General features: G+C 46.9%; 1 protein-coding gene across 3 annotated transcripts in view; it reads right to left on the bottom strand.

The window, feature by feature from the left end:
• The window catches only part of UST (uronyl 2-sulfotransferase), a 328028-nt gene that overhangs the window by 92830 nt on the left and 207558 nt on the right, over positions 1-27640 (bottom strand). For all 3 annotated transcript variants that reach the window (XM_066248213.1, XM_066248211.1, XM_066248212.1), the window contains 2 exons: positions 19614-19693; positions 9324-9477 (listed from right to left, as the gene is read on the bottom strand). In XM_066248213.1, the coding sequence (XP_066104310.1) occupies positions 9324-9477; positions 19614-19693 (234 nt within the window). The remainder of the gene's footprint in view (positions 1-9323; positions 9478-19613; positions 19694-27640) is intronic.

Raw genomic sequence — 27640 nt, 5'->3', positions numbered from 1 at the left:
AAAGTCTAACAGATACAAACATTTCTGAGGGGAGGGAAAATTTAGCTTTCTCCAGCTGGGCAGAGGATACAGAAAGTAAGCTGCCGAAGATATTCCGGAGGCGTGCCCGCCAGGGAAGACGGCTCCTGCGAATGTGGCTCAGAATAGATGTGTGCTACCCCTCCGTCATCCTCACCTTAGCTACACACGTTGGCTTCACCTCAGAAGCTTTTAAAACATCCCAAAGCCGAGGCTGCACCTTTGACCACTTAATCCAGAACCTTCGGGTGTGGGACACGGGCCATCTGTAATTTTTAACGCCCCCCCCCCCCCCCCCGGGAGATTCCAGGAGCTGCCAGGCTGAGCACTACCTCCTTGTTAAGTAGGAGCCACCTGCCCAGCAGGGGTACAAAGCTGAGCCCCACGGAGGAAGCAGCTGCAGCCCAGCCGCTGACTCACAGGGAGGGGCCCCGAGAAGATGAGCTCAGCTGACAGGTGGCTCCGGCAGGATGCACCTGGCTGTGCTCTGCAGCCCTCGGGTTAGATGCTCCCCGATGGGACCTTCTGTGGAAAAAGCGGTCAGGCAAACCTGATTTGGCAGCCAGCGGGGCACTGCTGCTTCCCCTGCTCGGGACATCTGGAGAACTACTTCACCACCCGAAGCTGCTGGCCTCCCTAACCCCTCTGTCCCAGCCAAGCCGGGCTGTTCACCTGCAGAGCAAGCCCTGGATTCTGCACAGACACTCTGCTTATTGGGTCTGGACCCTCACCCCTGCCTTGACCTGCGTTTGTCCGTAAAGACTGAGCTCCCACTTCACCTAGGAAGCCTTCCCCGACGGACGGCCCTGACTCCCACTGATTCATTGCTCTCCCGAATTCTCAGGTCCTAAGTGTCTGCATCATTCTTTTGCTAATGGAACACGTCCCGCTGACTGGTCCCATGCTGCAGCACCGGGCCATCGTCCCCTTCCTTGTTGGTGCTAAGCCTTCCAGGTCTGGGTCTTTCATTGCTAGCCAGGCAGTTAGCCCCTGGGAGGACAGCAAGGTGTCCACACTTGTTTGTAAATGCTCCCAGGGCCCCCATCTCTGCCCCCACCCAGAGCTGCTCCTGGAATGTGGTCCAGGCTCCAGAAATAACGGCTCCCTGATTCATCTCACACATGGGTCACGGCGGTAGCCTTGGATTAACTGGGCTAGCACATAGATTCGGAGCCCTTCTCCACTCTGGACGTCGTAGCTGAAGTATTGTTTTGAAAACGTGAAAGTCTGAGGATCCCGTGTAAACACTCCCCATTGTTTGAAATTTTTTAGGGCCTCCCCACTGCTCTTGAACAGGGCCTGCCCTGGCCTGCCCACATTACTGAGCTCAGCGCTCCCCTTCCTGCGTGGCTCACCCTGCTGCAACCTCTCTGGCTCCTTTCCTCAGGCCGCTGTGCCTCCTCCTGCCACAGGCCCTTAGGATGTGCAGATCCCTATGTCTGGGTGCTCTTCCTTCTCTTCTTTTTCTTCAAATCTTAGTTCAACCATCAGTTCTCTGACCCCCAGGTTTGCCAAGAGCCCTACTCTACAGTTAGGACAGTGCCATGTCTTTGCTTTATAGAATGTAACACAGTTGCTTTTCCATAGGTATTTGTGTGGCTTTCGGATCCATGACTATCTGAGCTCTCTGAGGACAGACCCCAAATCTGTATTTGCGTAACATTTTATCTCCAGTTCCTCCTCGAGTGCCTGTCACACAGGAAGTCCCACACTTGTATTTAGTGAATAAGTGAAAGGAGGATGACTAAACGAATCACTAGTAGAAGGAGGAAAAATAAAATGTATGAGTGGCCACTTAGTTTGCAGAGCCGGGGCAGGAAAGTCTCAGTTTGGAGCCACACGAGGCAGCATGGCATGGCGGGAGGCAGACGTGGGCTCTCCGTGTGTGGATGCGGCAGGCCACGTTCAAAGTGCCTGTCATGCTCACATTCTCTCCGTAGTCCCCTCAGTCAGTCCTTGGTGACACTGTGGTGACACTTGGTGATATTTTGGTGTCAACTGACCCAAAATATGCCCGCACCCTAAACCCTGGGGTATGTAAATATGGTACTTTGGGGCAAAAGGGATCCTGCGGATGTGATGAAGGGCACGGTCTCTGAAATGGGGAAATTATCCTGGATTATCTGGGTGGGCCCACTCTAATCGCAGAATTCCTTTAAAGGTTCTCACCTGGGTTGGAGATATGACATAAAAGGAGGAGGAGAGATTGGGGGACATGGGGACTCAATCCACCATTGGTCACTTTGAAGATGGAGGAAGGGGACCACATGTTAAGGCAGGGGTCCCCAAACTTTTTACACAGGGGGCCAGTTCACTGTCCCTCAGACCATTGGAGGGCCGGACTATAAAAAAACTATGAACAAATCCCTATGCACACTGCACATATCTTATTTTAAAGTAAAAAAAAAAACACGGGAACAAATACAATATTTAAAATAAAGAACAAGTAAATTTAAATCAACAAACTGACCAGTATTTCAATGGGAACTATGCTCCTCTCACTGACCACCAATGAAAGAGGTGCCCCTTCCAGAAGTGCAGCGGGGGCCAGATAAATGGCCTCAGGGGGCCACATGCAGCCCGCGGGCCGTAGTTTGGGGGCCTCTGTGTTAAGGAATGTAGATGCCTCTAGAAAATGGGAACAGTGCTCAGCAGATGACCAGCAAGAGCAAAGGATGTCAGTCTTACAACCACACGACATATGTTCTGCCAACCACCCCAAAGAAGGACAATGTGTGCCTTCCCCTCCTGTCTCCGGAAGGAATCAGCTCAAATGCCTACACCAGGGGGCGCTGTGAGGGTGAGCAAACATGGGGAAAGCCTACTAATCCACCACATGCCACACGCAGCTGTGGTTGTTTGTTGGCCTTCCGCGTGGTGGCTGGTAGCAATCTGTGCTCTCCCCACCAGGCTCCAAGCTTGCCGCTTGCTCATGGCTTCTCCTTTCCTCCAAAATCTCTTTGTTGTTTCCTAAGCTCCTCCTGCCTCCCTTCCTGACACACCCATCACCTCCTCCTTCTGCTGGACGCTCCCAGGATACTTGCCAGTATTGCTAAACTCCAGATGTGTTCTTTGGTTCTAAAAACACCTGTGACCCTGCTTGCCACACACCTCAGGAATACAGATTCCAAATACATCTCTCTCAAATGGGGGCTCCCTCGTCCTTTGCAGGGCTCACACAGCATGGCAGAGCCTCCCTCCTCCATCCTGTGCCCCTTCTTCCCCACCCCTGGGGGCTGAAGCTGCTGCTGCTACAGCTCTACAGCCCTGTGCCTACCCCAGCTTGGGTTTCCAAGTAAATAAATGCGGGGCAAACGCATGCCAGCAGGCTGGGATCAAAACACGTCTCCAGCTGTTTGGAACACAAAGAGAAGCAGTTTCCTTAGCAACGAATTCTCAGGGGATGGGGTCTAGTCAGGCTGTTGGAGATCTCAGCAAAGGTGGGGCTGAGGTTCAGGGTCCGGCCCAGCACCGCCTGAGAGCGCCACAGGAGAAGAAGAGCTCCTGCAGGCTCCCCAGAGAAGAGAATCCCCCTCCCCGACAGGAAAAAGGTCCCTTTTGGGCATGTGGAGCCACTGACAGAACCAGGGACGGCAGCATCGCCCAAACATGTGTAGGGTAGTTTTAGCTTTCAGAGTCTTTAATTTATTCTTCTGCCAACCCAGTGACAGAGGCAAGGTAGGTAATATGGTCCCATTGTACAGATTAGAAAAGTAAGGTTTGTAGGGGTTGAATCTCTGGCTAACTCACCCACCTAGGACGGCTGAGAAGGGACCATAAGCCCACCATGTCCCAGGCCACTGTCTCAGCCTCCAACTGTAAGTCAAATTTGAACTAGTTAGAGAAAAAGAACATTACTTTTTCTTTTTACCTGTGAAGATTTGGAAAACAGATATTTACTGAAATACTTCAAAAGCACATCATCCAAATCTCTTATTTGTTTTCTTTAAGAAAAATAATGTGTTAGGGACAGAAGCAAAGCCTGAGGCTTCATTCATTCGCAGGACACCTCAGCCAATCGGAATAGAGTGGAAATTTCTAGAAATGAACATTTCATATTGACACTTCCACAGCTAAAGAACATCCAAAGTCCAAAATTATCAAGCAGATGAAAATGCATAGCTTTCTGAAAACCTTTCTGGACGCTGGGCAGTTTTCAGGCTCCCCCAGAATCCAGTGGGGCCAACATGATTCACGGAATTCTTTATGAATTAAGAAGCTATAAATTACGCATCTTTTCTTTTAAACATGCACTACTTTCCATTTTTAGAGCCAAGCTGAATAAACAGTATCGCAGTTGGCAGTTTTCTCTCGGGGGGAAAACTCCCTCCTTTCTCTTCCATCTAGAGAGGTAGCAATACGTTCAGGTAAGGAGCCCAACCTGACATTTTTTTGGCACTTGCTTCTCAAGGCCGGGGTTTCAGGCGAACCACGAGCACCAATCACACACGTGTAACTGACCGAGTGGGAACGGCCGCGCAAGAAACCCATTTTCAGGGGAGCTCAGTGACTGGAAACAGGAGTGGCTTCAGCAGAAATGAGACACTCTCCCTTGCTCATAAATCACAACAGTTGCTTTTCATGAGCAGTCACTCATTCTTTCATCAACGGTGTTCTGCATGCCAGGTATTTCTCGGCCCTGGATACAGAGCAGCCGGAGGGGGTCTCGCTGGCTGGGACCCATCCGGGTGTGCGTGGGCTCACCTGGCCACTCTCACGCAGAAAAGGGAGGCAGCCACCCCCACCCAGGGAGCCGGGTTTCTGCCTCTGAAAAGAGGAAAGAGCCCAGGAGAACTGCCTTTTCGCAGTGTGGCTGCTGTAAGTCAAATCAGTATCCATTCTAGCAGTTCATTGTTTTTAAGATTATTGTTTTGGTAAATATAAATGAAGAATGGTTTGGGAAGAAAATGGAGACTTTTGGAAAATCTGATTGCTTCCAGAAAATATGGAGAATAGCTAGCTATAACGCACTTGCATATTTGAAAAATAAAAAACAATTGCTAGAACGACTATGTCTTTGTAGGGACGTACGGACGACGTCAAACAAAATGATTTTGCTCTGAAAGCATGGAACTTGGCCCAGTCCTTGTCTCCCTTTGCCATTCAGGAACTAAGACATAAGTCCAAGTGGTCAAACAATGCAGTCATGAAACCAGAGGCCTGGCTTCCACTCCTGGCAGGGCCCCAGAGCCAGCCTTCCACCCGGCCCTGCACCTGTGAAACAAGTTTCTGCATGACCTCCAGGGACCCTGCACATCCCAAGGTCCTTTTACCCTTTCCCACATTCTTCCAAACCTCCCAGCATCACAAGATGACATTATTTTACCCCCAGAGCAGGCTCGTAGGCCCTGGCCCCCTGTCAGCTGTATGCTAAGCAGCTCTGCGAGGCTCGGTGCCAGGAACAGAACTGCCTGATTTTTGGCAACTGGATAGAGTGAATGGCTTCAGGACGCTGAGCTCTGGAATAATATGGGCATGTCAGAAGGCCTGTTTCGGGCCAGCACCTGAGATTCTGCATGTGTGCAGTGCTCAGGGAGAAGCTGTGTTGCACATTCCCCTGGGCAAGGGGGTGGTGGCCTGCCATGCCTGCCTCCTGGGGAGAGGGGACACCCTGCAGGCCCAATCTCAGGTCCTCGGCTCCAGGCAGGGCCTCAGCTAGGGAACAGTGGCCTCCTCACAGCTGTCCTGCACCCCACTGAGACACAAACAACCTCTTTTGAGGCAAACAACAGACCCCCCCACCCCAGGCTTGCCAAAATGAGGACAGGCTTTGAAAGGGGCAGTTTTATTTCAAGGGTCTAATGGGACCAAGGAGATGAAATAAAGAGTTTTATCTATTTAAAAAAGGCAATAGATTGCCTTCTTCCAAATAAACAAACTACCCTTTGAACAAGAAAAGAGCTTCTTAACAGGGTCAGCCGAGGACCAGATCGTGAAGGAGTCTCATATCCCTCAGCCCCCCTCTCTACTCCCTGCCCCGAACAGCTCCCTCTGATGCTTTGGGGAGCCCACTGCTCTCTTGCTGAGGCCTCGCCAAAAAACGACCTGCTGAGCTCACTGGACAAGGGCCCTTCCTGGGACACAGAGCTTACACTTGGGAGGGGGCCCTGCAGCTCTCTTTAAGAATTCCAGGTGGAAGTCCCAGGTTCGATTCCCAGCCAGGACACACAGGACAAGCACCCAGCTGCTTCTTCACCTCCACCCTTCCCCCTCTCCTTTCTCTCTGTCTCTCTCTTCTCCTCCCGCAGCCAAGGCTCCATTGGAGCAAAGCTGGTCCAGGCACTGAGGATGGTTCCATGGCCTCCACCTCAGGCACTAGAATGGCTCCGGTTGCAATGGAGCAATGCTTCAGATGGGCAGAGCATCACCCCCTGTTGGGCATGCCAGGTGGATCCTGGTCGGGCACATATGAGAGTCTGTCTCTCTGCCTCCCCACTTCCCACTTCAGAAAAATACAAAGATAAAAAAAGGAAGAATTCCAGGTGGGGAAATTTCCCTGGAATCTCTCAGATCATACCCTGAAAGGCTGCTATCAGCTCCTCAAAACTATCAGGCTTGCTTCTTCTACCAACTTTTACAATCCTATGAATTTTCATAAAACAACCTAAACCATTATTTTTCCTTTTATGTTTCCAAGTTCTCTCGCTAATGGTTACAACTTCCTGTTTGTGTGAATGCATGAGGATGATTTTATGTGGAAGGATTCACAAGATGGCAAACTTGACAGGGTAGACAGAATTAGGCCATTTTCCTTGACTCCTACATTAATGTTCTGCTGTTGTTGTTTATTTTATTTACTAAGTAGAGTGCTGTTGAGCTCTCCAGTGTCCTGGCCCTTTATCTGGGCACCAAGGACATAGATGGGACTCTGATCCTATCTTGTCCTCAAAGAGCGTATAGACTGTTGGGAGGAGAGGAGACAAGTTAGGACACTGCCTCAGCCAGAGCAATGACACAGCCAGCACAGACGTGGCGGGAGCACGGGAGAATGTCAGGACCCCCATGCACAGCTGTGTCGGGGTGCCCTGCACAGCCCTGGGGTCACCCTCTCACAGATCCCATGTTCTGGTGAGCCCCCTGGGAGACTCTGAGTGTGAGGAGCCTTGTGAGACTTCCAGGAAAGCATACAGGCATCAATGACATGCCGGTCTAGAGGAGCAGACCTAGACAGAAGGGGAGAAGTGCTAAGAACAAGGGGATGGTGCATGTCCTGCTGTGGGAAGGGCTCGGCTTTCTAGTGGAGGGTCAGGAGGAAGGGTCATGGACTAAGGTGTGCTCATCGTCATTAATGTTACTTCCCAACTCTGCCAGGGACTGCAGTACTCCCAGAGCCTTACATGCTCTGCCGCCTCCAACCCTCACCTCTCTCAGCTCCCCGCCTGCCACACCCCTCTCTCCACCGCCCTCAGCCTCACACCAGCCATGCTGTTCTCCCGCTGACCTCTGAAAGAGCCACACGTGCCACGGGTCCACTGCAGCTGCCCCTCCACTTGGAGCTATATTCCCCCAGCCGACCAGCAACCAACTTCATCTCTCATTCTAACAGTGGCTCAACTGCCACATCCTCTGTGACTTCCCTGACCTTATTAACCACGTCACCCACCCCTCAGGCATGCTGGACATGCATCGCCGGACAGCACCTCCACTTTCTCACTTTTCCAAATCACTTCTCACCTTCTGGTAGACTGACAATTTACTTAGTACAGTTAATTACTTACAATGAATATTCGAAGAACAAGGTTCATCCTGTTGCCATATCTTTGGTTTTCCAGGATCTTCTGCTATAACGTCGTTCTGACTTTCTCAGTATCGATATTGAGTCAGAAACTTTGAAATGTATTTTGATTAAATGGCATAGTCTCTACGCTCTTAGGAGATGATATGAATGCTAATCAAGATCCAGTAGAACTATGAAGATAATCTGAGCCCACGTTATTCTTCTAGCCAGTGGTTCTATACTCTCAATCCATACTCATCATTGAACAGAAAACATATGACCCTATTCATAACACATAGTTTAAAGGAAAAGATTAGGGTTTGTGCCATCAAAACCAAAAACTGCTTTTAAAACAAGCCGTTGAGATGTTTCATTCAACCATCAGGTAGCTGAACAGCGGGGGCGCGGTGAGCGGGGGCCCTGGCGTCTGCTCTCAGCTCACGCCACGCCACGCCACGCCATGCCACGCACAGCACTGGGTAAGACACTTCACTTCTCTGCATTACCCCAAAATGCCCCCACCCTCCAAACATACCCTCTTATTACATTTTTAAAAATTAAGCAAGGAAATAGAAGCTTTGACATTGTAGCAGAACTGTGACTAATGCTCCTTTTCTTTAGCTGCAAGGATGCTGCCTCAGTCCCGTCAGCCTGGGTGCAGGCTCTGTGTTATTGCCCATGGTGGGAACAGATAGGCACCGATCCTTCCAGAACCTCCTTCTCTCTCTGCTGTGCTCGACAGCCCAGCCTGGGTCTGTCTCTGCGACCCCTAAGGGCTCTCTCACTCACAGAGCTCGGGATTTCAGCCAGTGTAACACCAGGCTCTCAGTTACTCAGTAAGCTTTTGTCAGTTTAGGTCACAAAGAGGTGAGAAACGCCCCCTTTTAATTCTGGTGCTGTCAGAAAGAGGCATGTGTCTGCCCTCCATGTCTGTTACCAACACTGCGCCCTGGGAACGATGACCAAGGTCAAATTCAACATCCTTCCGAGGCTACCAAAACAAGGTGTAGAAAAAGGGAACAGTTTCTGCCGAGATGGCTTGATTTTGTTGTGCTGTGGTGGACAGAACCCTGGACTTGAAGTCAAGAGGACCCAGAGATAGTCAGTTACAGCGGGGCCCCCTCCCGGGGGCATGACTGGCAAGTCCCACATTCTCATGGACTCTCAGGGTCCTCATCTGAAAACAGCCCTCCCTCGTAGGATGGCCATGGGAATCGAAGGGCAGGAGCTTTGAGAATATGCATTGTGACCCTCCAAGAGCGATGCCCAAATACATCGAAATGACAACAGTGCCCCTCACAAATCCCCTAGGAAAGACTATTTCTTCTCCAAGACCGAGACTCTAGCAGTAAAGATAAGCCGGGGAACACAAGACTAGAAAGTGATATGAAAATGGTCATTAGGATCTGAGTCACCTGGGACAATTTTTGTTTGGAAGGAACTTCCTCTTCACAGAAGAGCCCTCGCCCCACAGGACCCTGTGGAGGTGCCGTGGGAATGCCACGGGCAGGCAGGGAGAGCGTCCCAGCCCCGAGGGGCCGCTCCCAGGACAGCGGAGCGACCACTTCTTGGAGACAACAGGACTTACCAGGTAGCGCTCCTCCTGCCGCATGCTGGGCGTGCGGATCATGTGATTCTGCTCCCCTCTCCAGTCTCCAAATCGCCGGAAAAAGTAGTTGGAGAGAAACCGGTTGACCGGGTCTCTAATGATATTGATGTAGACAGGCTGGTCTCCTCCAAACCTAACGCAAGCACAGGAACACGGAGCCCGTTACAACCCATCACTTCCGGAGGAGAAGAAAGCCCACTTAGACAGACACTCTCTCCCCTCTATGTTTACATGTTATCATCAGATGACCCCATCTGCTAAGGTGCCAGTGAACAATTCAATCACTAAGCAGTGTTTTCTGATAAGCATCTCATTATCATGCAGAACCTGTCCAGGGGTCATTGGGGAGGCTGTGAGGACTGCTCTGTAGTGAGGACTGTACTATAAAAATGACAGTACTTCTCAACGTGCAGATGGATGTCTTGTTTTCTTATTAGGTTCTAGGTTCTTGAGAGCGAACCAGCCTGTATTGGATTCTCTATTTCCAGGGTTGGGCACAGACCCACCAGCACCTGGTTGGTCCTCAGCGAATGTTTCAACTGACTGATAAATTCCGGCTGCCCTTCAGGTAAACAGCACTCAGCCTACATTCTCAGACAGTCCCAGGTAAGGTGCTCGGCAGTGAGAGGGTTAATAAGTCAATATTTCTTAAACGTTCACTGTTTACCTCGCAAGTACTTCATGTGTCTGAGTCACGGCAGCCTCACAACGCCTCAATAGAGTAGAAACCTTGATTATTCCCATTTGCACTTGAGGAAACTGAGGCAGGGAGTGGTGAGGGACTTGTGGCTGGGCCAGAATATACACCCAGGTGGTCTGGCTCCAGAGTCTGTATTCTGAACCACGGAAGGAAGATTCCAGAACTGACCAAAGTAAATGTAAGGCATCTCATAAACACAACAAAAAATCAATGAAGTTGTCCTCAAGTGACGGCAAGTGGTTGTAGATCAGAACACATCAAACACAGGGGTTCCATTTTAATTCCTCCCCCAAAGGGATCAGACCGACTCGCTGGCTGCTGGCCCAAGAGCCAGGCTTTCCCAGGGCAGAAGGACTGGTTGGCGGGGTTTTCCTTAAGGATCCCTCCCCTTGCTTTTTGAACTGCCTGAAGGCAATGACCCGAGGAACTGGAGAGAACATTCCAGGCTCTGGAAAGAGGTCTTGCTCTGGGGATCCTCTGAGGGACCCGCAGGCTTCTCTCGTCCCTTGGCCCCATGACCTTCTCCAGGGGTCCCCAAACTACAGCCCGAGGGCCGCATGCAGCCCCCTGAGGCCATTTATCCTGCTGTGCTTCCAGAAGGGGCACCTCTTTCATTGGTGGTCAGTGAGCACTGTATGTGGCGGCACTCACGTACAGTACTACCTGCGGTGACACAGGATGCACGTGTCACAGCTCCGGAAGCGCATCATATCACCTGTTACTGCTAGCAGTGATAAATATGGAACCGGACATTGACCATCTCATTAGCCAAAAGCAGGCCCATAGTTCCCATTGAAATACTGGTCAGTTTGTTGATTTAAATTTACTTGTTCTTTATTTTAAATATTGTATTTGTTCCCATTTTGTTTTTTTTATTTTAAAATATGTGCAGTGTGCATAGGGATTTGTTCATAGTTTTTTTTTATAGTCCGGCCCACCAACAGTCTGAGGGACAGTGAACTGGCCCCCTGTGTAAAAAGTTTGGGGACCCTTGGCCTAGACAGTTCGTCAGGGCTCAGAAACAGCTCAGGGCAAACGAACCGATGTGACCTTGCTCCCCCTTCTCTTGGGCTGACAGACTCAGGCCACCTTTAAAACCCAGCCCGGAATCACTGTCACATCTTTCTTCTATTAACTGTGCCCTGATGCCCATCCCTTTGTCCTCTGGCCCCGAGCCCTGTCTCTAGCACTGTGTGTCCATTTGCCTCTCCCATCAGATTGGGCGCCTCCTAGAGCCAGGAACGATGTCCCTGAGCACAGTGCACGCATGGCACATAGTAGGTGCTCAGCCATGAAGTAATGCATACCTGCATGTAGGCGTGTAAGCTTGTATGTTCTGCCAATACCCCAGGGCTCTGCTGTTGGAGGAAAGAGATGCACCAATTCTTTTCTGTGTATTAATTCATATAATGTCTTCAGCTTATTTGCATTTTTAAAGAGAATCTTCAGAGAGAAGAATATAAACAAAGACAAAGAAATGACTCTTCAGGGGTGAGTTTCAGGCACGAGAACACGTGGAAAGGTTCTGTAACTCTGAATACACCACAGGGTAAAACTCACTGCTCAGTACGGTGAGCTGTGCCAACTGGAAACTTGTCATTGCCCTGGTGTATACAACATACGTTCCTGGCATCTGGGGAACAACTGACCAGTCCCCTAAGTCAGCTGTGCCAACCAGCTAACCACCATCATCTGGATGTAGCCTTCTCTCTCTCTCTCTTTTTTTTTTTTTTGTATTTTTCTGAAGTTGGAAACGGGGAGAGACAGTCAGACAGACTCCTGCATGCGCCCGACCGGGATCCACCCGGTCGCCCACCAGGGGCGATGCTCTGCCCATTCGGGGTGTCGCTTTGCCACGACCAGAGCCACTCTAGCGCCTGGGGCAGAGGCCAAGGAGCCATCCCCAGCGCCCGGGCCATCTTTGCTCCAATGGAGCCTTGGCTGTGGGAGGGGAAGAGAGAGACAGAGAGGAAGGAGGGGTGGGGGTGGAGAAGCAAATGGGCGCTTCTCCTATGTGCCCTGGCCGGGAATTGAACCCCAGTCCCCCGCACGCCAGGCCAACGCTCTACCGCTGAGCCAACCGGCCAGGGCCCCTCCTCTCTTAAATTATGTTTCATATCTATAATAAACAGCAGCTAAAGTAATAATTCTAGAGATTAGCAAGACAAAGCACGGTCACTAGATGTGAATGCAGTTAAGCCCTCAGAAGCTGTATCATGCTTTGAAAAATCTCAGCTGTACTTCTAGTAGGTCACGTGAAGAATGACCATTTTCACTAATTAACAGAACGGTCCAGTGTGGGACTCAACCACAGCTTCCCACTCCGGGACGGTTCCTGTCCACACACAGCTGTTCTCCCTGGAAGGCTGTGGACGTGAGGGTTGACAGGCTGGTTGAGCCTGGGTGACTTCGTCCTCTTCGCACATTGTAACTCAATGCAAGAATTCCAGGATAATTTTCTAAAGCAGCAGTTTTAGATAGTTTAAGAATGTATTTGTCAAGTGTCAGATAACACACTAGTCTTTCTCTAGAAATTTCTATAGGAGAGATGTCTGATATATACTCGCCCTTTCCAGAAAGTGACAGTGATAACAGTCTCAGCCTGACTCTCCTTGTCTTTTTCTAGGGCACAGGGCTCCCTCCCAAGCTGCCAAAATTGGGGGGTGGGGGGAAGGAATGTCAGCTCCACAAAAGAGGCTGGAAAAACAGATTTCTCACCCTCATTGCATTCTCTCTCAGGGTCAGTTTCACCTTCAGGCAATTTTAAAATTGTGGTCAGAATTCCTGGTCATCTTTAGAAGGCCTCGGTCACCTGAACCTCCCACCTACCGCTGATTCCACTGTAGAGTAAGAATGCTTCGTATGCCCCGCCCCCCGCTCCCCACGGCCTTGTTGTTAAAACCCGTGAGAGAAGGTGTCACAGTCCAGCTGTGAAATCCATTCTCGGGGTCACCCCGCAGTTGCAGAGCCGCTGTCCACTCACCCAAACTCCTCCTCCTCCTCTCGGGAACATTTCCTTTTGTCTGACCCGCTCCACACAAAGGATTAGCTTCTCTTCACCTGCTTCTACAACGTTTAGCCTTTTCTGCTTCAGTTTTAATTCCTTTTCCTTTGTGTGTGTGTGTGTGTGTGTTTCTTTTTAAAATTCCTTTAGTGTTTGTCTTGAGAATTATTTCCCTTCCAATTAAAATCTGTAGCTCTAATTTGGTTTTTACGGAGCTCTAAAAATTGTGGTGACCACAGCTGATGATGGGTTGCGTGTTAAGCACACATGAGAGAGTCGAGTCAGGCCAAATTTTTTTTTTCACTTAACAACACACCCTCTTGTCCCTTGGTCATCACAATAGTGACTGCATATTTGAAGTTCTCTTTTAATGTATCCTAAAATAATAGATATTTCCAATTTCTTTGACATTTATTTGTTCATAGGTCGTATCCACCAACACAAATCACCCCTGTAGGTCTCATTCTGACACTCTGCAAATTTATCACATTATTTTTATTTTTATTTTCTTGATGAAAACACAAAGGTCCAATGCAGCATATGATTCTCTAGGAATAATAACTGCATGGTTCTCATTTTTTCTTTATACATTTTTAAATATCTCATTCTGAGCATTTTCTTCAACTTCTGTCCACACTGCTACCTCTGTCGATCAACTCATCGACAACATTAGCTACACAAAGCGCTTGGGTAAGAATCTTAGGCACGCTTTTATCAACATCCATCTCTGGAAGGTTCTGATTATCCCAAACAGAAACTCTGCGCCCATCAAACAATAAATCCCCTTTGCCCCCTCCTCCTATCCCCTGGTAACCACCATTCCACCCAAAGTATATCTCCTTTTTAACCTCGGCTCAAAAGTAAATGTTATCCTTGTACTGTTGTTACCTACGATAAAAGATGAAAAAGTACCCAAGGCTAGAGGCCCATGACTTTGATCCTTGTCAGTGAGGGGGAAGACACTTTGAAGTAGGAGAAAAGCCCTCATGGGAAAGAATATGATTAGGGGACAGGTGAGGAGATGCCTGGGGCAGGGAAAGGGAGGAGTAGAGGTGGTTATTGAATGGCCCTTTGCTGGAAGCTAATCCCAGTAATGAACCACTCCTGGGGTAGGAGGTCCACCCTCCATCTTCACAGCTCTAATGAGTGGCTACTTCGTCCTGGCTGCCTAAGACAGGGCCTGCCATCACAAAACACCAGCAGAAGAGACTGAGCCACGCTCTGCTCCCTGGTGAGGGTGCAAACATTTACTTAGTTGGAGCGGACACAAAGGAGGTGAAGAGGAGGGGGCAGCTGAGCCGCCGGGCTTAGGGTTCTTGCTCGGAGAGGAAGGACCTGATGAGACAGGAAGCGAGTAGAAGACCAGGTGGAAGGTGCTTCCTTGTGCACAGGGCGGTGAGCTCAGGGCAAGTCCAGCTTATCCTGCCCCTGAGCGGGCCACCACTGTCCTGGGGCTCATGTGGCGGCAGAGCCCACTCACCGCAGAGTGGGAAGGGAAAAATGAGGAAGAGAAATGTGAGGAAGAGAGGGCCATGGTAGGGAGATTAGGTCTGCTGTGTTTAAATAGGACAACCGGAGAGAAATCTCTCATTTTCAAATCCAACTTCTGCGCTCTGTTGAAATCAGTAAAGAAAGTGTCCAATAACCTTGTGCTCAAAGTTTGAGTCTTCTGTCACCTCGACAGAAGAGTTGTAGGGCGCAGAATTAAAATGGACCTCTTTACTAAAGAGATAAAAGCAAAGTCAACATTTAGAAATAAGATGCAGAAACCCGACTGAATTACAGAACTGGCAAGATGTGATTTGTTTTGTTAAATAATGCCATCAGAGGACAGACTTTGTTCAAATCAATGATTACAACTTTCTATTCAGGAACAAGAGAGAGAGTGTGCAAGGTGGCCCACCCCCACACACGGTGCACCCGGCCTGCTTCGCTAGTGATTGATTTAGTTTTAAATGTTTTGCTTTTGCAAGTCAGTGTTGGTACTGGAGCCAGCATCTGAGATAAAAGATGAAATAGAAATGGAAGCAAAGGAGGGTGAGGGAGTGAGGAGGTCAGGGGTGAGAAAGGAAGAACGACACGAGAAAAGGTTCGGAAAGGTGGGAGTCTGAAGTTACTTGGCGTATTGACATCTCCTACAATTTGCATGGACTATTTTGATAGCATTGGGTTCTGACACAAACTGTACCATGTATTCCCTGCTTGCAGCTGGGGTATTGAGGGGAATTGGAAATTGGAAAAAATAGTTACTGGCTTCCCCCCAAAAGTTTAGAAAAAACAACAACAAACAAACAAAGTGGGGACAGTGGGAGACAAATTGAATTGTCTGTCACCTTCTTTCCTGTGTTTCGATCTAAGACACACTTAAAGAGACACTGTTGATGTTGGGAAGGTGAACCTTTTCAAAAATTATAGTTCTTGATGTTACTTCGACAACTGGGAACAGACACGTGAACCCCTGGTATGCAAATGGTAAAACTCCTCCTTAAATACCACAGGAAAGAGTTGCATCTTTGACCAAGGTGATTCTGATCTAATTCTCCAGGTAGTCCGGGCAGAGAACATTTGTCTGGCCCGTGTGAGAGGGAAGACTTTCCAAATCTATACCCAAGTATGCCGTTTCTGCCCTGCTGTGTTCACAACCCTGGAAGGAGAACTTCCCCGACAGGACTATAAAGACGCTGGATTGGTCTGATGCTGTTTTCTACGGCGGCCGAAGGAATAAAACCGGGCCTGGTGAAACAGCTCCTTCTAGCTCTAAAACAAGGGACAAGGAGGGGCAGAGAAAGACGTCTAGGTGATGAATAGATGAAATAAGTCAGCGATCGAACAGCTGGAAGCTCACAGGGGAGCATTTAGTATCACTCTGAGGGTCTAAACTTGAAGGTAACAATGCCAAGTTAATGGGAAAAGAGGAATGAAGGAGCAATTTATTTTGGTATAATGACATACCCTTCAGAAGTTCAGAGCATTTAGGAGCAAAGGAAAATAAAAAGAAGAAGAGAGGCTAGACTTTCATTCTTCTAAGCCGCTCACCAACAAGGGCCTTGCTACATGTTACGAGTGTAAGGAAGCTTAGAAATAAAATATCAACAGAGACTATTTGGTTGCTGGCACCAATTCTCCTCTTAATAACCTCATTGTCTTGAAACGAGCAAACCACACACCTGTCAGCAGTGACCAGGACAATGTCTTAGGAGCAGTTAATTATCTCTCTGCCTTACAATTCAAAAGAGAGAACTGACTTTTAAAAACATACGGTAGGTAGCCCTCTTAACAAGCCCCAATTCAGTTGTTTTTCTCTAATTGTATATTTCGGGACTCTCTTGTTAGGCCCACAGTTCACCATTTTTACACCTAAGACATTTTTCTTAAATAAAGCTATTCCCTTAAAAAAAGAAAAGGGTGATATGTTTTGACTTGAGACATTCTGTGAGTACAGCATTGTTGTTTACTGTTCGGAAGTTCAACAGAAAGTCACGGAGGTCTTGTACCTGAGGCCCCAGGCCTTGTGCATGTGGGGTGCGGAGAGGAGGTGGGGTTGCTCCCACAGCTAGCATGAGCTTCTTAAAGGAGCAGGGCTGTCAGGCTGGTCTCTACCTTTCCTGCTTACAATTCCGGGCTGCGGTAAGGAGGCAGCTGGCCCACCCTCTAGCACCCATTTACTGGATTGCTCACAGTCCCCTGCTTTCCTGGCTTTGGCTGCTGCTGATTCCTGGGCCGCCAGTGTCTTCCCCTTCAATCTGTCTGACGCCGCCCCACCCCTCGCATCCCAGCTGCAGGGACTCCTGCTCGGCATGCCTTCCAGACTTCCTCTTCCAGGGAGGGGGTCCTGCCTCTCACTTCCTCTTGGGGAGACCCTGTGACTCTTTCTCCTCAAGTTCATCACAATTTATTGCCTTTTCTTCCATAATAGAAAAAGAGCTTATAGTTACCTGAAGGCAAGGAAAATGTTTCTCTTTCTTTATGGAAGCCCCAGTCCGGTCCTAGGGCGGTGTATAGGAGACAGAGGGTCCTCAGTAAACATGTGCTTAATTGCACAAAAAATGGAATGGAGAAAAGAGCCCTGCCCTCAGGTATTAGACAGAGACACCCGGAGGCCGCCCACAGAAAGAACCAACCTGTGGGCCCACACAGACTGCTGAAATGCCAGTCTAAGGCCACTTGGAATGCATAGGATATTTTTCTTTCCAAGAACCTTAAGGACTATCCTTCATATCCTTCATGTGTATAGGGCAGGGGTCGGGGACCTTTTTGGCTGAGAGAGCCATGAATGCCACATATTTTATAATGTAATTCCATGAGAGCCAATACAATGACCCATGTACGTTACGCATTATCCAATAAAAATTTGGTGTTGTCCCGGAGGACAGCTGTGATTGACTCCAGCCACCCGCAACCATGAACATGAGTGTTAGGAAATGAATGGATTGTAATACATGAGAATGTTTTATATTTTTAACGTTATTATTTTTTTTTATTAAAGATTTGTCTGTGAGCCAGATGCAGCCATCAAAAGAGCCACAGCTCGTAAGCCATAGGTTCCCGCCCCCTGGTATAGGGTATCCCTATAAGGTAGTGGTGGGCAGGAACTGCCCCTACACTATAGATAGAAAAAAAGAGCCCCCCTCCCCAGGTTAAACTGCTTTCCCAGCATGATGGTCAGTGAGAAGGTCTAACACCCAGGCTAACGCTGTGTTCTGCAGATGTGCTGTCTTCTTAAGGTATTTCTCAATTTTTTTTCTTTCAGAATTAAATTAATCAAGGTTAAACTCTTGCATACGTTTTTGACATTGGAGGCCATGATAAATACAGTCCCCACACTGTGCCCAGCTCTGCTGATCCAATTAAGATATCGGCTTTGGCTTGTCACTAGAGTTTTTCCACTGTCCTGAGTTCATTATTAAAATTTGCTGCATTGCAATCTGTTTCGGTTGTAAGGATTTGACCCTGAAGCAGGAAGAGTTCAGAGAAGGAGGTTGGAGGACATCCGGGGTGACGCAGAAGGAAGCTCATGAGAAGAGTCAGGGTCAGAGGGGCCGACCTCAGCTCTCTACGAGTCATAAAATGCAGTGTCTGAAATAGCTAACAAGTCCTCATTATCTAATTATGTTGAATGATATGTTCTTGGCCGACTGGAATGGAGAGGCAGGGTGCCTACCTCAGGCAATCCAGCAGCAAGCAACTTTATAAATGTGATTGGAAACACCCGCCAGCCCTCGGAGCCATGGCCCTGTGCCGCTGAGGGTCATTTGCAGGTGTCCTATTCACCCATTCGCTGTCCACGGGAACCCTGGTGGTCAGGCACGCTTGGAAACTTTGGGAGAAGCTTGCTGTCAAAGACAAGGCAGCAGCTCCTCTTTGCTGCTTAATAACTTGCTTTGCTAAATCTCGGTCTCTTTTACACTTCATTTGCATGGGGCCTGCTGCACAGCAGGGAAGTCCTTTGAAGGCTAAACCCTTCTTCCACCCCCTTAGGATGTTAGACGTCCTGTGCCCACCCAGTGCGAACTCAAGAGCTAGGAACACATGGGGTCTCCTTAGGTGCCTGGCCACTGGGGACTATGAGGTCAGCACAGGCCAGCAGGGCAATCCGGTGCTTTCCAATGGACCTATGAGGCCTTGTTACCCTGTGGGAATAACAGTGGGGGAAGTTGGCTGATCAGGGAGCCCAGGGTCCAGCGCTCCACACACTGTGAGCCGGACATGGGCCAGGAGGAGGGAAGCATCGGAGGGTTTCCAAGTCGCAGCAAAGCAGAGTGACAGGGGAACCCGGGTCAATGACTCGCTGGGGAAGAGAGCGCCTAGAACTCATAGTCAGCGACTTCACAAACCAGAGGGTCTCAAAACCTAAATTTGAAGGATGTGCGTCATTATCAGGAAGTCCCCGTGGCTGAAGGAAAAACAGATTCCTAAAATACCCCATCGCCATCAAGCCTGCAAGGCTGAGGATAATCAGACGAGATACCAAACAGGCAAGCAAGGAGGCCAGGACTCGCGTTTTGGATTCCGTTAATACACAACACATCACGTTTTGGGTTCCATATAATACACAACACATTGCGTTTTGGATTCCGTATAATACACAACAAACACATCGCGTTTTGGATTCCATATAATACACATCACATCGCGTTTTGGATTCCGTATAATACACATCACTCCACCACTAGGTTATTCCCAGAGCCCTGTGTGGGTTCACATTGTACAAAAATGTACAATGAAACATTTCTATCAAAATATTGATGTCTTACCTCCCAGGTTATTTCTTTCAATGCAAAATCTGATTTTTTTTTTTTTAAAGAACTATCAGATCAAATGGCTTCTCCTTAAAAAAGAACTTCAAGTTTTTGTAAGATCTGAGATCAGCCGCTACAAAGAAAGGAAACTTTTGTCCAAATATTTCAAAATTTGATCCCTCCACAGCAGAGATGGGTTAAAAAAGTCCTTTCAAGGGCGGCTACCCTACCTTGAAAAAGAAGGACGATTTAAAGTAATTGTTTGTTAGAAGGAGTCTAAGTGCTGATAAGAAATGAAAGAGCCAGGAAACCAGAAAATGTCTTACCTTGAGAAGTTGAGGAAATGAACATGTCGAGTAAATAAATAGGGCTGTTCGGCAGTACTTATATTTTTAATCAGTTCCATCTATTAAAAAAAGTACAAAATTAGCATAGATAGGATCTCATTTTCCAAGCTCTATTAAGCTAAAGGTTATCTCCCCACTCCTTTCCTCCTCGCTTACTACACAGCCTGGACCAGGGCCAAACAGCTGTGTTCTGTGCAACATTTATGAACTTTACTTAAAGCCTCTTACTGAATAAAACAGTGCCATTCAGATTTAGAGTCCTGGATTTCATTTAGTTGATTGCTACCATGAAAAACAATGTGACAGATTAATTAATTTTAACTGGAGAAGTCGGTGTGTGGCTGTTCAAAAATGCCAATTAGAAATTGCCTTTAATCCCTTCCATTAAAGTCAGATCAAGACAAGAGGTTAATCATTATTTTATATTTCTATAATAATATTACTGGGATATGCAGAAATATTTGAAACTAGTTCAGCAGAGTTTAAAAATGGAGTAAAATGAGGCAATACATCATCATTTTTTTCTCTGAATATAAACATTTACAGTAAAGCAAATATTTCATAAGAAACACCACCCCCCACCCCCGCCGCCAAACTTCTTGGTTTTTTTTTTTTTTTCTTGGTTTTTTGATGGGTGGTCATCTGAGTTATTTATTTACAGTTATCAGCAGGGCAAAGAGGAGTTTACATTAGTATAAACTAACATTTATGATCTTCTGGAACATGTCATGATACAGAAAATATTTAATAAAATATGTTAGAAATTCCAAGCATTCTTATGACTCCCTGGCTTCCTGAATTCTACTTCCCTTAGATTTTTCTAATTGGCCCCATCAAAACTGACACTCTGTGGAATTTTCAAGAGGCACATTGAAAATGGCTAGTCTGGAAGCACATCACAAGTACAGCATTTCATAGCTTATGAATTAGATCAAGTTGAAAGCTGGAAACAAAAACTGCTATTCACGTGAGTTAACCGCAGCAGCAGCAACAACAATAAAACCGGAGTCTGGAACTCCATCCAGGCTGTCCAAGCCGACCAGCCAACCTGCTCCTCTCCACACACACGCCGCATCCAGCACGGGGTGGCGCACACGCACGCTCCGTAAATATTTGTTAAATAAATTAACTCCGACTAGTGCGTGCTTTCCAGATGCTACACTCAGATGTCGATGCCTGATGCTTGGATGAGATAGTCATACTCACAATGTTTGAAGATACAAAATTGAATTTTAAAAGTAAATGACTTGCAGTTTCAAAACCTGGTGCTTCTGTCTGTCAGTGGCAGGCCCGGGTAACTAATGGTCTGCCTGAGCTTGAACGTAAAAGGAAATTGAATTCTGCTTCTTTATCTACTGTTTATCCTCTACAACCCCCGCCCTCTACCTACCTACCTACACACACACACACACACACACACACACACATACACACCTTATGTTTGCTTTTGGTAATAAAACTTCCTGCTTGGTCACATTGCAAATTTTGATTTTTGATAGATCTACCAAAAGAATTATTGATTTGGAAGCACAATGAAAGGTCCCTGAGGATGTCTGCTTGGGAATATAACTCTTCACAGGGTGTATGTTTAATATAAACACCACTTAATGCCCTAATCTCTAGAATATTTTCATTCAGGTATTTCTCTGTACATATAAGAGTAATATGAGAAAGCCCCCAAGTATTTTGCAAGAAGACTGGAAAAACAGGTCACAAGAAAAGCCATTTATTTATTTTATATATTCAACATTATAGTACATTCTCCAAACACATGTCAATGTGTTAAACTTAATGGAAGCACCATAGTGGTGAAATTCTGAGAACAGTGTCACAATTGTCATAAAGCTATGTCACCAGGAGAAATTAATTAGCAGTGACAATGTCTAACTCTCTCTAGACATATCTTTAAACACTGAATAAAGGTATTAACATTCGTGTTCATCGCATCAGTGTGGGGAAGTCAGAGCGTTCATTTCAGCTCTCATTTTGTCACTGCAGAGCAAGTCGCGGAGCCCCTTACGAAGCGCCGTAAGCACAGGCTGAGGGTGTTATGTCCAAGGTGTCATTTGGTTGTTTTCACAAGTAATAAGACTTTCCCCATTGCTAGTGACAAGCAGTGGTCTCCTGAACCCCTGCTGCCCATCACCCGAGCTACCCCTCTGCGCCCTCCCACCGTTGTTTTTGCCTGAGTCTTACCTGCATGGCTGGCATCATAGGTGACAATGACCTACCTAAAGTCATCACAGAAGCTACCTCTCCTTCTTTCCCTTGGCTTATGCAGGACCACTGCTGGCCTTTATGCTGATTCCACTGCATTCATTCATTCATTCAACAATCATTCATTCTGTATTTATGAGCACTTACTAAACATGAGTAAGGTCAGCGGGAAGATACCTAAAGACAAGACAGTGTAATGTGTCCTAATGGTGTCCCCAAACCTACCATGACTCAAACCATGCTCCTGGGCCTTGTCCATTTTAAATCTTTATCCAGCTTATGTCATCTCTGAAGAGTCTGTTTCTGGTCAATTCTCTCTCTCTTCTCATATTTGATATAGGTCTTTCCTGAATTTCCATATCCAATCCCTTGTTGAGTTATGTTAATGTTACCTTTGTTATCGGGCTCTCAAGACCACAATCCTGTGGCCAAGCATAGATCCCTTCTTGTTCCCTCTTTATAACCTGTCCAAGCCTGACCAGCTGCTCAAGTTTCCTCTTCTGGAATATTCTTCCTCTTCCCTTTGCATGTTCAATTTTTAACTGCTCTTTACATCTGGCTAAAATGACCACCTCCATCAACTAGCCTTTCTGGATCCCCCCCTTCCTCTACACCAGGGGTCCCCAAACTACGGCCCGTGGGCCACATGCGGCCCCCTGAGGCCATTTATCCGGCCCCCGCCGCATTCCAGAAGGGGCACCTCTTTCATTGGTGGTCAGTGAGACCACCACAAAGGCGTCGCTCACGTACAGTACTACTTCTGGTGACGCGGGACGCACGCCTCACGGCTCCGGAAGCGCGTCATATCACTTGTTACGGCTAGCAGTGACAAATACGGAACCGGACATTGACCAGCTCATTAGCCAAAAGCAGGCCCATAGTTCCCATTGAAATACTGGCCAGTTTGTTAATCTAAATTTACTTGTTCTTTATTTTAAATATTGTATTTGTTCCCTTTTTTTTTTTTTTTTTTTTTTTTTTTTTTTTACTTTAAAATAAGATAAGTGCAGTGTGCAAAGGGATTTGTTCATAGTTTTTTTTTTTATAGTCTGGCCCTCCAACAGTCTGACGGACAGTGAACTGGCCCCCTGTGTAAAAAGTCTGGGGACTCCTGCTCTACACCCATTGGCTTCCGTCTCTGTGTCGGGCAATGCATTGCTTGAGGCTGTGGTTATAAAGTATTTTGTTCTTGCTCTCAGATCGGTGGACGAGGTGGACTAGCAGGCAGGCGCCATTACGTAACAACTGTCATGAGGTAGAAGGTACAGAGATGATGCACCTATCATTGCTTGCAGGTAGAGACATAATGTTTCCCCAACAAGGTGTTTCTGAGTGGTTTGAAAGAACTCATAAGAGCCAGCAAGCGGAGAAAGGGACTTGTGCCATTGCAAACCGAGTGAACAGCATATGCAAAGGACGAAGCACAAAGTGACATGGATACTAAAACTCCCAGGAGTTCTGTGTGCCAGAGGTCAGGCAAGGGATCAGCAAGGTAGAGAAGAAGAAAGGAGCCAGGTAACTTAGGGCCCTACAGGTCCTCAGTGAGGGATTCTGACATTTATCCAATAGGGAATCCACAATCAGAAAGCAACTTCTTGTTTGTACAGATCCAAGGTCAAGGTGAAAAATGTGAAGAACAAAAGTAAAGATCAAAGGCAGAAAGCTTAGCTAGGAAGACAGGGCAAACATCCCAACAGGAGATGATGATGTTATGAACTAAGATGGCGTCATTATCATCAACTGGAAACTCCCTAGAAATGCAAATTCTCAGGCTCTACCCCAAACCTACTGAGTTAGAAGAAACTCTGGGGTTTGGGCCCATCAATCTGTGTTTTAACAAGCTTTCCAGGAGATCCGAAGGCTTAAAAGTTTGAGAACCACTGAACGAGGCCAATGGAAGTGAAGACATGAAGAGGCAGAGGGGCGTTGAGGAAGAAAGAGCCACTGAGCCTTGGGTACAGCTGGCCGCGGAGGGAGGGAGAGGCAGTGGGCAGAGGATCTGCCCTCTCCGTCCTGGCTTGGATCCAAACACATGGCAATACTCATCATGGAGAAGGGGAATGCCACGGGAGAAACACATCTGACTGCAGAAGTGAGGGGAACGGGGTTGGTTTTGAACATCTCTGGCTAGACGTGGCATTGCCTTCTTTGACTTCCCATAGCCCTTTGAGGGTTTTCCAGGATGTGCACTTTTTCTGTTACATTATAGTCGAGTTGGTGCACTAGCTTCAAACCAGGCTATAAGCTCCACGAGGGCTGTGGTCTGGCTTGATTTACCCCACACCCCCAACAGGAAGCTGAGCCCAGGGACCTGCACAGAACATAGACCCTGTAATTGTTTATGTAATGACGATGTCCCCATTAGAAAAATATTTTTGGAGTCAAGATATGTATAGTTCACTGAAGACAAAATTACCACTCAGGCAATGAGTTCAGCTTTTCTGAGACAAATCTGAGCATTCACTACCCCAGAGGAGCTAACAGTTCTACTATTAAAACATCTGGGTCGTAACACCAAACAACCAGTTTTCTGAGTGGTTCCTGGGCTACTCGAAGCTACTGTGCCTAGAAGGTATTTTTTTTATTATTCAGTGAGAGGAGGGGAGGCAGAAACAGATTCCCACATGTGCCCCCACTGGGATCCACCTGGCAAGCCCACTGGGTGGGTGCTCTGGGGGCGTTGCTCCTTTGCTCAGCAACAGAGCTCTTCTTAGCACCTGAGGGGGGGACATGGAGCCATTCTTAGCACCTGGGGCCAATTTGCTCCATTTGAGCCATGGCAGCAGGGGGGGGAGGAGAGAGGGGGGGGTAGAGATGTGAGAAAGGGAGGGATGGAGAAGCAGATGGGCACTTCTCCTGTGAGCCCTGATCAGGAATCGAACCAGGGACATCCACATGCTGGGCCTACGCTCTACCACTGAGCCAGCCGGCCAGGGCCCTAGAAGATCTTTACATATACAATGTCATTTTATTCTCAAATGACTCCCCAAGTTAAGCATTATGATCCACATTTACAGGTTAAGAAACTGAGGTACAGAAAGGCTAAATCGATGGTGTAAGATTTCACCACTAGAAAAAAGTGGAGCCAGAATTGAAATCCAACCCTTTCTGACACCAAAAATCCTGTTCTTCATCACTGAGCTGCAATCTCTCACCGTTCCCACTATTACCTGATCTATACATAGCTTCTTAAAATGGGATGGGAGGAGGGATTGGTTAGCAAGATAAGTCTGGAGAGTAAAGAGGGTTTATGGGGATATAAATAATCTACCTTTCATGTGGTATGCTGAAAACTGAAAGGAAGTTACAACAGGTTGGAAAGCATGAATAATAAAAAAATAAAAACATTTCAATACCAGAGAGAATGTTTTTTTAAAGGTCTAGGTGGAAAACAGCATATCTTATGACAAGAGGAAGAATGAATTTAAAATGCTAAAAAAAAGAAAGAAAAGAACTATATATGCCATGAAATGTATCTAAAGGAAGGAGTTAAATCACAATGCATCTGAGAATAAGATAGAATTGAGATTATTTTCAAAGAAAAGTGAAAAAAAAGAAACGTGAGAATGAAACTGAATTTATAATGCAGAGAATATGCCAGAAAGTCATTTCTAACCTTTGCTTTCAGTCTAACTGGAAAGGTAGAGCAGAAAACCCTTCCCTGCCGTTCTACAAGCACTGCTAGTTAGTAACAGACTTTGCTCGTGACTTTAAGAAGTGCTCGCCAGCATGCATGGTCTACAATGACCTTACTCCAGTCTAAATTCTTGTGTTACTCGGGAACAAATAGAACTAGATGTCCTACAATTTTGCAAAACATCTTAAATGAAAGAAAAGACATGTTTTTAACACATCAAAACTCAGTAAAGAGTAGCTCAGAGAACTCCGTGGCCCTCTACTCTCATAGACAGGGAGGATGGCTGCAAGCTCAGGTTACCTTTCTACCTCCTGGGTGGGGAAGCCCTTCTAAGTAGGAGGCAGGACGGTCTTCCCACCTTCAACGCTGTGCAGTCAGAGCAACAAACAATGCCTGCAATGAAGAAGATGTCCACCAGGGGGCAAACGACATGAACAAGGCAAAGAGGCTGGGTCTGAATGGTAGAGCAAATCAATTTCCCCACTACAAGTTGAAAGAGAGGAAAAAACGGTTTAATTTTTCAGGCCTTGTTGCTTCTTTCTCTTTTTTCCCTTTTCTTTCCACTGAGTCTTCATTAGCAGACTCAGCTTTTGTCTATAGAATTGCAAGATAAGACCTTGTTCGCCGAGCTGGGTGAATGTGCGTATCTCTGTGACGTGAAGATGGACTCCACTGATTTTTTTTTGGTTTGATTCCAAGGTTCAGTAGAAGCAGCTCCGATGCTTGAGGACAACTGTCCCTCCCACTCTAACGTCAGGAAACTGTGGGGTAAGGGCCCTACGATGAATGTGCAGGCTCCTGAGGAGACCCCGCTTAATAAGACTTCATGACGTCTGCAGAGGTTTAAGGGGTTTTCAGGTGAAGGAGGAATTTTTCTTGTTTTGTGGCAGATTCACTTTAATAAAAGGAAAACTTTCTAATAACTAGAACTTTTATGCAATAATTCCTCACTAGAATTATGAGTGGGGAATCCTCTCAAGAGTTTTTATCCCCAAAGATACAAGTACCCAGGTTCCACCGCTAAGAGTCTAACTCAGTATTTTGTAGTAGGTCCTAGAAACGTGTTGTGAAAACCTCCCAAGAAGACTTTTATGTCCATCATGGTTAAGAACCATTTCTTTTAAATGGCTTCCCCCTGTCCACTGAATAACATTCTAATAATTCCTCTCTCTAGCATTCAAAGCTCTCTAGGATTTGACCCAACTTCACTTTCAAGTCTATTCTCTCACATTCTTCTTGAATGATTGTTGCTTCCTATAAAATGGGGTGTGTGTGTGATAATAACTTTCCTAAGAATGCTGCTTAAAGGGCTAGAAATAAGATGTGCACATATCCAGTGTGTTGTCTGGCGCTCAATAGACAGCATTGACAGTAGGTGCTCAAGGAATACCATCAAGACGAAGGAAGAAACAATGAAGAGATCCGCTTAAAAATAAATGAATGAACCTTCTCCTTCGAGCAAGTCCAGCTGACCTTGCCTTAGGAAAGCCTAGGAGGAATCCCTATGGCCTCTAGACCTTTTCCAAACCTACCGTGGTTTCTTTAGATGAGTTCTCGTTTTCAGAGTTGTGCTGTTTTATAGCCACAGTCAGACTTAGAAGTTGCAAGGACAAGAGCAATAGGAAAGGGAGGTTTAAAACATTGTAAAGGAATTCTGGTTTTGTCCAAGAGGTTAATACAATCGAGAGCACATGGGCATAGGCTCTCTAGCTCCTCCACCTTTTGAACACTTCTCAAGATTTTGATCATATTCATAGCTGCTGAAAAGTCACAGCAAAGGCGATGGCCAGTTGTGGGGGGCAAAGGAGAGCCCCAAACACTTATAAGGGTTCCCTGACCAACTACGACCAGGAAACACGAGATAAAAGACAGTTAAACAGATTTTTATTTTTATTTGAAAGAATTCTCAGTCTCTAAGTGTGAATAATCATTGTGAACCTCCAGACAATAGGAGCAGAGTTCCCCCTTTTTATTTAATTATGGGGGTTTTTTGTGTGTTTTTTTTCCAGTTTCTGAGGAGACTAAGATTCTCAGGAACACACTTAGGAAAATAATGTGATGGTTTTGACAGGGATTCTTAACCCTATCTATTCTGTGGAATCCCCTGTGGCACTTTACTGTTATTAAAAAAGAAGAGTCCTGGAATCTACCC

The sequence above is a fragment of the Saccopteryx bilineata genome, chromosome 12 (genome assembly GCF_036850765.1).
Source record: "Saccopteryx bilineata isolate mSacBil1 chromosome 12, mSacBil1_pri_phased_curated, whole genome shotgun sequence".
NCBI lineage: Eukaryota > Metazoa > Chordata > Mammalia > Chiroptera > Emballonuridae > Saccopteryx > Saccopteryx bilineata.
This window is presented reverse-complemented; position numbering and strand designations above follow the sequence as displayed.